Source organism: Trematomus bernacchii, unplaced genomic scaffold (genome assembly GCF_902827165.1).
Source record: "Trematomus bernacchii unplaced genomic scaffold, fTreBer1.1, whole genome shotgun sequence".
Lineage (NCBI taxonomy): Eukaryota > Metazoa > Chordata > Actinopteri > Perciformes > Nototheniidae > Trematomus > Trematomus bernacchii.
Window position 1 is genome coordinate 13,839,408 of NW_022987698.1, and position 11,331 is coordinate 13,850,738.

The 11,331-nt window shown below is 39.9% G+C and overlaps 1 protein-coding gene across 1 annotated transcript; it reads right to left on the reverse strand.

Annotated features, from left to right (window-relative positions):
• Positions 1-888: 888 nt before the first annotated feature.
• pth4 (parathyroid hormone 4) lies at positions 889-4,067 on the reverse strand. The gene is made up of 3 exons (XM_034138683.1): positions 4,063-4,067; positions 3,030-3,118; positions 889-1,156 (listed from the first exon to the last, which is right to left on the reverse strand). Exons 2-3 carry the CDS (start codon positions 3,113-3,115, stop codon positions 889-891), a joined length of 354 nt encoding a protein of 117 aa, XP_033994574.1. The 5' UTR covers positions 3,116-3,118; positions 4,063-4,067.
• Positions 4,068-11,331: the final 7,264 nt, after the last annotated feature.

An 11,331-nucleotide genomic window follows, 5' to 3' on the forward strand; every position in this document is an offset into this window, starting at 1 on the left:
GGATAACATTATTTTTTCCTAATATGAAACTGTGCACGGATTTTGAAGTTTAAAATGCACCAAAAGCAAGGGACGTCCTCTTTGAATTTTTAATGGTTTAGGCTTTTTTCTGGTGTCCACAGGAAAAAAACTGTATTATGGTAGAAGAAGTTCTCAGGAGTGGTGGAGTCAAACTACTGTACTTAAATACAAATTCATACTTCAGTTGAATATTTACATTTAATGCAACGTTATCATTTTACTCCACTAAATTTGTCTGACAGCTTTAATTACTTTAGATTTAGTTAAACACTTTTTTATCTCCGTCCTGTCCAACATACAAATTAATGCAGCAGTTAAATTGTCAAAGATATAGTTTGGGGCAAACATGTTCCCCTCTCCTAAGTCACAAAGTGATACATGTCTCAAGACAGACCTTCTCTAAATGTATTTGGTTTAGTATAACGTCATGTCAAACAGCAATAGTGTCAATGGGATCAAATCATATATAGTCAAGATCAATCCAGGAAACCTAAAGGGGATGAGGTATCTTGTTCCAGACTTTGTCTGCAGTAGGTCTGCATTCTCTGACTTGAAAAACACCTCCTCTAAACCTGTGGTTCTCAAAACAGTTTAAAAACAACTCGTCCAGACCAACAAGTCAGGTTCAAGCTCTGTGTTGCACATAGCGGGCAAAATATTTCAGTTTTGTATCAGTCTTGCTTGACTTTTTTTGTAGTTTTTTTTATTGTGAATCCCCCCATGCTTGAAAACATTACTTGTTTGTATCGCCCAGCCCTCGATTATACATCACGACATTTCTGCACATCTGCAGTAGGACAAAGAATGGACACAGAAAACTTTTTGTGTATGTGTGCAGTAGCTCCATGTTGGAGCATCAAAGTGATGTTAGGCCTCCCTGTCTGACTGTTGAGTCAGGTAAGGGTTAAAGAAGTCTCTCAGGAGGCTCTGAACCCGGGGGGGCTGTGGGCTCCCGGCCCCAGACACCAGCGCTGGATTCAGAGCCAGGTTCAGGGTCTTTGTGGGGTTGAAAGTAGAGCGGGTCTGGGCAGTGTGGAGACCCTCGATGGCGCTGGACAGCCAGATGAGCCTCTTGAGACTCTGGATGCTTCGGCCGCGGTCGTGCATCAGCTGGTGCTCGCTCACAGCTCGACGGCTGCAGGGAGAGGGAGGAGAAAGACTGGTCAGATATTTCATCCAAGTACAGAGTCAGATTCTAAATACATACAGTGGCAAGTTAAGTGTATTTATCAATGAATATCTGTGACGTGTAATCAGTGGCGACTGGTCATTAGGGGCAGGTGGGGCACAGCCCCACCTAGTGTCAGCAGAAAGTATTACAAATAATGATTACAAAAATGCAAAAAAAAAAAAAAAAAAATATATAAAATATATTTTAAGATCATGTTTAATCATCTGATTCGTCTGTACATTGCTGTTTTAGTCTGTGTTCTTCTAATTAGTGTGTCTACAGTCACAGTGTGTGCCTATTGAGCTGTTTAGAGCCATGTGGGACAAAACCTGATTATGCCCCTTCCTCTCGCTGTGAAGTCAACGGTGACTGTAAAAACTTCACTGCGCATGCTCAGAGTATTTTGTAATGAAATGTGTGTGGCAAAAAAATAATGACCAGAGGGGCATGGAGCTACCATCCCCACCATACGTCATCTCAAATCATTCAGAGCTGATTGGCTGTAAGTACGTGTGCCGCGAAAAGTGTGGTGCTTGAAGAGGAGACGAGAGAGCTGCAGTGGCGCGTCCTAAAACCAGGAAGTAAGCACAAAAAAGCAATGAGATTTCTCCAGAGGATTTTAGAAAATAGCTCGAAATAAGATCTGTGGGAAACGTACCTGTTAGATAAATGCACGTTTTGATTAGCCGGATAACATCCACATGTCTACCCTACTTATATAATTTTTTTATCATAAATCTATGGATTAGATTTATGATAGACTTTTGAAACTACAAGAACATAAGGAGGACTTTTACAAAAAAGTAATAGAAATGTTTGTCCAGAAGGATAGGCAAATGGACTTCATCTTCAAGTCAAGGTAAGACCGCCATTTTATTGAAAATGGGATCTTACTAAGAGAGAACAATTCAATATTTAAATGATAAAATGACATTTTTTGGGTATCCTTTTGTTGAACTGTCTGTTTAAAATTAATCGAAGCATCAGACAAAAAAAGCTTTTGAAAATAATATTATATTTTGGTTTAGGTCAAAATATAATATTTGTAAACCTGAAGAGTCAGTGCCAGTGCCTCACCAGCCATGAACCTCACTGCACGTCACTGCAGAAGCTTATATATAGACATCTAAGTTTTTTGTGCCCCACCACTTTTGTACATATAAAAACGCCACTGCGTGTAATGCTTTATTGGCCATTTTAAGCCTTTTGCATTGATCATGTACACAAATAAACCTATAACATCTACTGTGAAAGCAAGCACAACAAAGTACACAAGTATAGTGTGTTGGAGAAATAGATACTTAAAAAAAAGATGAATTATAAAATGTCTATAATAAGTGCTAGTTGTAGTCTTCATTCAATGGGTGAATGTGTACATTATTTAAAGCATATAGGCTTTATACAGGCATGATTATATAGTGGTTATGATTTTATCTGTAAAATTATGATATTAAATATAAAAAAGTGCTTTTTTACTTTTGAAAAAACATCTTTATGAATTAAAGGTGCTTGAAATGTACAGTAAATCCTGTTATATTAAAAATCATCAACAGACATGCATCCCTCGCATATACAAAGCGATCATCCTAAACATGATATTTATTGCTGAAAAACACTGAAAAATCGATATCTGATTTTGTTATAGAATCTGGTTGCTTTTTTGTAGACATTCTGATGTTTTGCTGTGATTTTCTGTATAGATATAATATATATTGTATCTTTAAAAGTCTTCCTCTAAGACATACTGTACAGCTTAAATAAAGTTTCTAAACGTATTGCACGATTTTGCATCATGTATAAATATCAATAATAAATTAGGTGGGAACAGGAGTCTCACCTCTCGTTCTGTTGACACCGAGCAGCTGTAAAAACAACGAGAAGCATGACAGCGAGCCACTGCACAGGTCTGTGGGACATCTGCATCTTCTGAAACAAAAACGACAAGAAAAACACTCAAAAAAGTGACCTGGTCCAAGAAAGACACATATTCCAACTTCTGCTGTTATATTTGAAAAACCTTTGGATATCTGCATCAATTCACAAGATTTCAGAGATTTAAAAAACTAAATTGTCAAACCCTAAAACACCTTGTGCAACAAAACACATCATCTATTGTTGTTTTTCCCCCTGCATAAAACACTTGACGGCTTAGCGCCTAAAAAGAATAAGCAACCCTTCTTTCAATCTAAATACACCCACAATACAGCTCATTCGTCGGAGTAGTGGATGAGTAACGTGTAAACTGACCAACCAATAGATCTAGAAATGAAGTGCCTGAAGCTCAGGATGTATCCAACGACAAGACAAAAATGCTAAATGTCTATTCAAATTAGGAGTAACTTTAAAGTAAACACAATATAAGAGAAATATATATATATTCAAAATAACAATTTTGATATTGTGAATATTATATTAAATAATATTCTTAATGCAAGAAATACACATTGTGATAGTTATATTATGCAATGATGATAGATGCAACAATGACTGTACAATGCACATGTTATGATTACAATGATAATAATAAGAGAATGATCATCATAGTGCAATAAAAGTATAGATGTCAGATTACCAAATTTCCATTTTGTTAGATTTTATGTTAATCCCATGAATACCTTTTTTTAGAAAGATAAATCCGACATATATTAAATTGATTTATAAAACTGAAATTGCATCACTACTTTTAAACATAAACAACCTTAAATAATCCAAAAGCAGTTTGATGAACACAATTTCAACAAAACACACCACATTCACCGAAGCAACTTAGAATAGAAGAGAAAACGGAACGTGACCCAAAAAAATGTAATAGAATAAATCACAAAAATGAATATAAGTGAAGTGAGGGGGAGATCCCTCTATAAACTTACATGAATTGTCCCTGTTGGTGACAGCAGCTCCTCTGATGATCAGACACTAAACTGACTTCAGGTATGACCTCCAGACCTTTTTATAAAGAAGCCCCCCCCCCCCCCCCACACACACACACACACACACACACACACACACACACCACACACTCACACACTCACACACTCACACACACACACACACACACACACACACACACACACACACCACACACACACACACACACACACACACGCACACACGCGCACACCACACACACACACACACACACACACACACACACACACACACACACACACACACACACACACACACACACACACACACACACACCTCCCACAGGCTTAAGAGTCACAAAACAAAGTGGGGCGTTTCATTTGCTGAATGAAACAAACGTCAGTGCCACATCTCTCTGACATGTGATATTTGTGTCTCTAGGGTAAAAAAACATCAAACATTTTCCGGGTTATTTTCAAAAATTACAATCCCAAACAGCTTCCCCCACCTCAGTCTGACAGTTTGGCTGTTTACACACTCGCAAATACCCTTTACATAATCAGGTGTTTTGAAAGGGGAGATGAAATTCAATTGAGGGATTTTAATTTTTCTATTTTCTGGTCTAATCCGCCCCTCTCTATCGGACAGATTCAGGCGTGTGACAAAGGCATTTATAAAAATAGGGGCTGAGTGATCTTATGGATGTTGAGTCAGTATAGATAAACTGAAAGTCAGCAAACTGTCAGTCAGCTCAGGTTTAAACTTTTGTGAACACACTCTGTCTGTAGTTGAGATGTTTGTCGCCTGGAGCTCCTCTGCAGCTGCTTGACATTACAGTCACCTCCAACAGTAATGAACCCCGAATAAACTGGAGTCCCTGGTTGCCACGGTGTCACCACAGTCACCCTTAGAGATGCAGTCGTCTTGACGACACCCTCCAGGACGAGTTTCCCTCAGTTAGAAATGTCGGCCAGCGTCAGAGGATTGTGGGTGGAGAGATAGAGGACAAGTGATTAAGTCCATTAAAGAGTAAATGATGGCCTTGTAAAGAAAAGTCAGAGACTAATAGAGATCAACAGAGAAGAAAGAGAGAGCGGCAGATAAACTAATTATCTGTAGCTGAAGGGAAACTTTATCACACCCGGAAGTACAATGCCTATCAGGGCCTTATAAAACTTTTAAATATATTTTACAGATAACAGTTATTTATCAAATGTTATCAATTTTCTTAAAATGTAGGAGCGCTCCAGAGGATGTTGAATTCTATATATAAAAGATTCCAGATGGCAGCAGTACATAGACAGAGGTGAAAACACCAATATCTTAAAGGTCACCTATGCAAAATCGACTTTTTCATGTCTTTTATACATCAACATGTGTCCCCTCTGTGTAAAGAGATTCTGAAAGTTTCAGGAAAAAAGACCCCTCTCTTTTTGTCCTGATCCATTTATATAAAAACCTGTCTGAAAATGAGCTGATCAGATTTTGGCCACTTTATGATGTCATAATGTATTTTTGGGTTGTGTAACCATTAGCCAATAACCAACCAAGGTAACCCCCGCCCACCTTATCACCTGAATCTCTTCCTAGAGCACCATTGTGGTTTTTTTAACCAAATATCTCTCAGAGGGGCGTGGGGAGGGGCTCCTTATTTTCATCTAAAGTAACAGACACAGAATCAGCACTTTTGGAACAGGGCTGAAACAGAAGGGATTATGGGATGCTGCAATGATCTGTTTGGTGTTTCAGACAAACACTTCAGAGACATGTTTTGTATATAACTGAGAACTATAATATATTGATGAAAAAGAGTATAATAGGGGACCTTTAAAGTGTTTGTATTCAAATATCACTGTCACTTTGAATAAGTAAGTAAGATGAACACAGTTTTTATGACACTTTTTATTACATTTTTTTAAACCAGTGCTGCAATCAACGCAAACAAAATTGCAGTGATTCAAACATATACAAATAAATAGATACAGTTTATATATTTATAAACATATTCAATTGTATTATCTAAATGTGTTTTTTGTATTTATTGATATAGATATTACAATGTGATTTGCCATAATTGAATAAATCCTAATGCTTCTTGCTTTTCCACTAGTAGCCTGAATAAGTTGCTAAATCGGAGGGTCATCAACACAGCCCATAAGGTCATCGGCTGCTCACTGCCTTCTCTGGAGGAACTCTTCAGCCAACGTTGCCTCAACAGAGCAGGCAAAATAATTGCAGACTCTTCACACCCTGGACACTTCCTGTTTGCTCTTCTGCCCTCCGGTAGACGCTACAAGTCAATTAAATCAAGGACAAACCGACTGAAAAACAGTTTCTACCCCAGAGTCATACGAGAACTGAACACCGTCAAACGCTGAACTAGCACACACACAGTAACAATTTGCAACTGCACTACTTTTTAATAGTTTTATTAATTTATTAACTGATCGACATCAGAGATGCCAAATATCATCCCTATGTTTTTTATATTGTAAACTGTATTTAAATTATGTGCGGGCATGTATGCATGTTGGTATGGATGTGTGAGCATATGTTTATATGTGTATATGTTTATATAGATATATATGTTTTAGTATTATGTGGAAATACACTGCAAGGATTGCTTTTTTAAATTTCGTTGTACCTGGTGCGATGACAATAAAGGAATTATATTCTATTCTATTTGTATTCAATTGTCACTGCCAGCCAGGGGCGGATCTATCGGGGTGGCATGGGGTGGCAACTGCCACCCTAAAAATAGGCCTTGCCACCCCAGCTGCCAGCCCAGTAGGCAGCTTTGTTTTGAAAGAAAAGTTTTGGCTCATCGGACATTTATGAGAGAAAGTCTCTAATGTCCGAGTGCAAGTGAATGCAGCACAAGATGCGGGCCGTGTAACCCCTCCCCCGGCCCTGGCGCGAGCGTGGAAATATGATTGGCGGCGATTTCATTTGAATGGGACGGCGCAAAACAAGAAGCATTCGGACCCAAGAAGCAGTGGCGGCGCCAGAGATGTTCTTTTGGGGGTGCTGTGGGGTAGCTTGATGTTTCATAGAGGGTGCTCAAACATTTAGGGTTTCCCATTAATGTCCCGGAGGCTACAGTTGAATTTGAACGCACATACACAGTGTACCCGCGACTGTTACAATGAAGGCTCGATAATCAGCTCACGGCATATAGGTGTAAGCAGGGTAAAGTACTATTTTTTTTATAAGTGGGGAGTGGACCTCACATCCTCTAGGGGGGTCCGGGGGCATGATCCCCAGGGAAGATTTTTTTTTAAATATTGAAATTAAATGCATCAATCTGGTGCACTTTGAGAGCAACATGAAGAGATCTATGGATACATCTCTCAACACCCATATGAAACAGAACTGTAAACCGATTTTATATTTCTTTATGGATATTTTACAAATCACTCCCCTTTTAAAGTGTATTCTTGTTTTACTGTCATATAGTATTTCATACCTGTTTTTCATTTATGCTCTTGTTTTTTAATACCTATAATGATCATATAAACGTGTGCCTCAGAAATACTTATTTACACTAACCGTGACCAAACCGTTTTGTGACCCACTGAGATAACTTAGACTAAAGTTAACTATCTAAACACTGAGAGAGTCCTTTACTTCACATGACACCTGAGCTGAGGTTATCTGAGACTCTCAGTCTGACAGGAGAGAGTTCTCCCTCCACCTTGTTGTTGAAAAAGCTCCTTATATGCGTTAGCGTAGCTAGCACCAGATGCTAACCACAACGATCTCCGGTACCGGTGCAAGCTCTCTCTCTCTCTCTCTCGCTCGCTCGCGCACGCACGCACACAAAATGGCCCCTGCCACACACACACACACACACACACACACACACACACACACACACACACACACACACACACACACACACACACACACACAGAGCAGAGCTTGAATGAAACACAGAGACCTACTAGAGGCTACTTGTACTGTACTGTAGCATATTATTTTTGAATCAATCCTTTTTCAAATTATGAATTTCACACATAAAAAAAAAAAAGACACATACATTTTTTGGGGGTGCTTAGGGGGTGCTATGGCTATCATGTGGGGTGCTTTAGCAGCTAAACCAGCATAGCCCAGCATGGATGTCATGTTGGTCTATGCTGGTTTTAGCTGGTAGTTAAGCTGGTCTATGCTAGTGAAGCTGGTATTTATGCTGGTCTACCAGCAGTCTTGCTGGCGAAACTGAAACAGACACAGACAGACAGAGAGGGCGGGACACGGGGGAACGGCGAGACGGCAGTGGTTGAAACAAATCAAATCAAGTTTTATTTATATAGCACATTTAAAAGCGATTTTTGGTCGAGCCAAAGTGCTGTACATGTAATAAAAACACATTACTACAATCACAATAAAAGACAATAATTTACAACAGAAATATAAAAAACAAAAACACAGGGAATAGTCAGGAGTCATGCTCCGCTCTGACTAGAAGGCCAGGGAGAAGAAGTGAGTCTTTAGTGAGGATTTAAAAAACCCTAGTGTCTGGGCCGACCTCACATGGAGGGGCAGACTATTCCAGAGCCTGGGGCCAGCTGCTGCGAAGGCTCGGTGCCCTCGGGTTTTGAGCCTGGTCTTGGGCACTATCAGCAACAGCTGGTCAGCAGACCTTAAAGCTCTGGCTGGGGTATAGCGATGGAGGAGTTCGGCTATATAGGCCGGAGCCAGCCCATTTAGGGCTTTGAAAACAAATAAAAGGATTTTAAAATCAATTCGGAACCGAATTGGAAGCCAGTGTAGTGAGGCCAGAATTGGGGTGATGTGGTCACGCTTTTCATGGCCAGTCAGAAGACGTGCAGCTGCGTTTTGGAGTAGCTGCAGGCTTTTAATTGAGGCCTGGTCCATACCCACATACAGAGCGTTGCAATAGTCCAGTCTTGAGGTAACAAAGGCATTAATCACCCTTTCTAGGTCTTTAAAAGATAAATACGACTTGGTTTTGGCCAATAGTCTTATTTTAAAAAAGCAGGATTTGACTACGGTGCTGACCTGCTTGTCGAATTTAAAAGTGCTAGGGAAGGTCACTCCAAGGTTCATGACAGAGGGTAGGATGTTTTCATTGAGAGAGCCCAGAATATCAACCGGAGAGGCTGGAGGTTGGGGTCCAAAAAAGATGACCTCAGTCTACCTTGTTGAGGTAGTTTTTGCTCAGCCAAGATTTGTATCTCTATCAAGCAGTCCATCAACTGCTGTAGTGAGTGTTTGACATTTGCTTTGAGAGGCAGATAGATCTGTACATCGTCGGCGTAGCATATATACATATATTGTGTTTAGTGAGAATTGAACCTAGGGGCAGTATGTACAGTAAAAAGAGGATGGGGCCCAGGATAGAGCCTTGGGGAACCCCACAGGTAAGAGGGGCTTTAGCAGAGGAGAAGGCACCTAGCTGCACTGAGAAGCTACGGTCTCTCAGGTAGGACCTGAACCATGCAAGGGCAGAGCCTGTGATGCCTGCGGACTGTTCAAGCCATGACAACAGGATGCTATGGTCCACAGTGTCAAAGGCAGCTGTCAGGTCTAACAGCACCAGGACAGCTGGGCTACCTAAGTCGGCGGCTAGGAGCAGATCATTAAAAACTCTTAAAAGGGCTGTTTCAGTACTGTGCATAGGTTTGAAGCCAGACTGAAACTTGTCATGGATGCCATCAGTGGCGGCGCTAGGGGGTGGCTACTTGGGTGGCTACTTGGGCTCAAGGATGTCAAATAGCCAATAAAGTTATGGATATTAGAAAGTTATTTTCATCGAAGCAGGCGCCACAAGCTGCAGCAGCAGCAGTATCAGCAGCTGACAACAATGTCATCACCAGCAGTGAATACATGGATGATGTTTCAGGTTTGTGAATCTTATTTGAAATTTTACTTTGCTGGTTTTCTAACGTTAAAGTGAATAACAGGCTAATGGTGATATCTGCACTCTGGCTGACTGAGTAAGAAGTGAAAAAGAGTGATGTAACGTTAATATTATAGCTAGTAAACATGGAGTAACCACACTAAGTATGCCCTTATATGTTAGTATGTATACAGAACATGACTCAAAATTATCCTAAGAGGTAACGTTAACCCTTCATACCTCAGTCTACTTTTAAGACACTAAAAGAACGTATTCCAATTTTTATTTAGTTTTCGCGCATGGAATTATACTGGCTCTCGTTTCAGTACACATAACGGAACCAATAGAGCAGGGGTGGGGAACCTTTTTCCTCTCAAGGGCCATTTCAATTTTTTCAACATCCTCCGAGGGCCGTACAAATGATTGACCTCTGCTTAAAAATACTAAAATCACAGCCCATTCATTTCGCCTTTCTTTCATGCTGTGCAAAGAAAAAGCAACCTCTTAATCCAGATATCTTTAGAGTGAGGAGAGTAGGGGAGAGTAGGGGCTCAGAATACTGAAATCTGTATTGTTTCATCGTTTTTTCCTTCTAATTTTGTATTCTTTTCTAAACCACACAATGTTATTTACTCAACAATAAGACACAATTATCCTTGTGTTTATTTATTTGTTTGATTGTATAATGTCGGACCTTTGGAGTCCGTCAGGACCGAGGGTCGGAGCAGCTCATTCGAACACAGAAAGCTGTATTTTCAAAATAAGAGTTCATTTCAATATTATGTTTGATAATATATGTTTTATTAACTAGACCACTGGGTCATGTTAAGACCATCTTTTCTGTCAGTTTGGTGTTACAAATATAAAAACAATATATGTGTGGATAACAAAATACATCCATCATAACCTAAACTGGAAACAGCAGTATATTTTATTGTGTTAACACTGTAAACCTGAGTGCTTTAACCGCCTAGTGGTTAAAGCATGTTATTGGATTTTTTTGTTGATACGTTATATTTGATGAAAATATAAAAATATTAAAGGAGAGGTGTAATGGCCATTTCCACTGATCATAATTCCATTGTTGAGGTATACTAAAATAGATTTATACTGTGCAATTTTCCAAACTCACATTGGTTTCGCATACAGCATCTCTGTAAAGTATGTGTATTCAGCAGTATTCACTCTCTCCACTAAACGACTCGTTGGAGCTCTTGCCCCCCCCTCCCTGTGAGCCTAGTGTGCTCCGATTGGTCAGCTCGGCCACTCTGTTCTGATTAGTCAACCACCAGAGAGGCTCCGCCCATGTCTAACAGTGCTTTTTTCGGCTCGCTCTCAGCGGAACAACAGTCTTATAATGGCCTCGGTGCAGCCGTATATTGTATACGCTAACTAACCGAACTGTACC

Excerpts from the sequence above, each read along its gene's own strand:
- pth4 (XM_034138683.1), bottom strand. The coding sequence starts at position 3,115 with ATGCAGATGTCCCACAGACCTGTGCAGTGGCTCGCTGTCATGCTTCTC. Across the intron at positions 1,157-3,029 it reads CGGTGTCAACAGAACGAGAG|CCGTCGAGCTGTGAGCGAGC; the intron begins GTGAGACTCCTG and ends CTCTCCCTGCAG.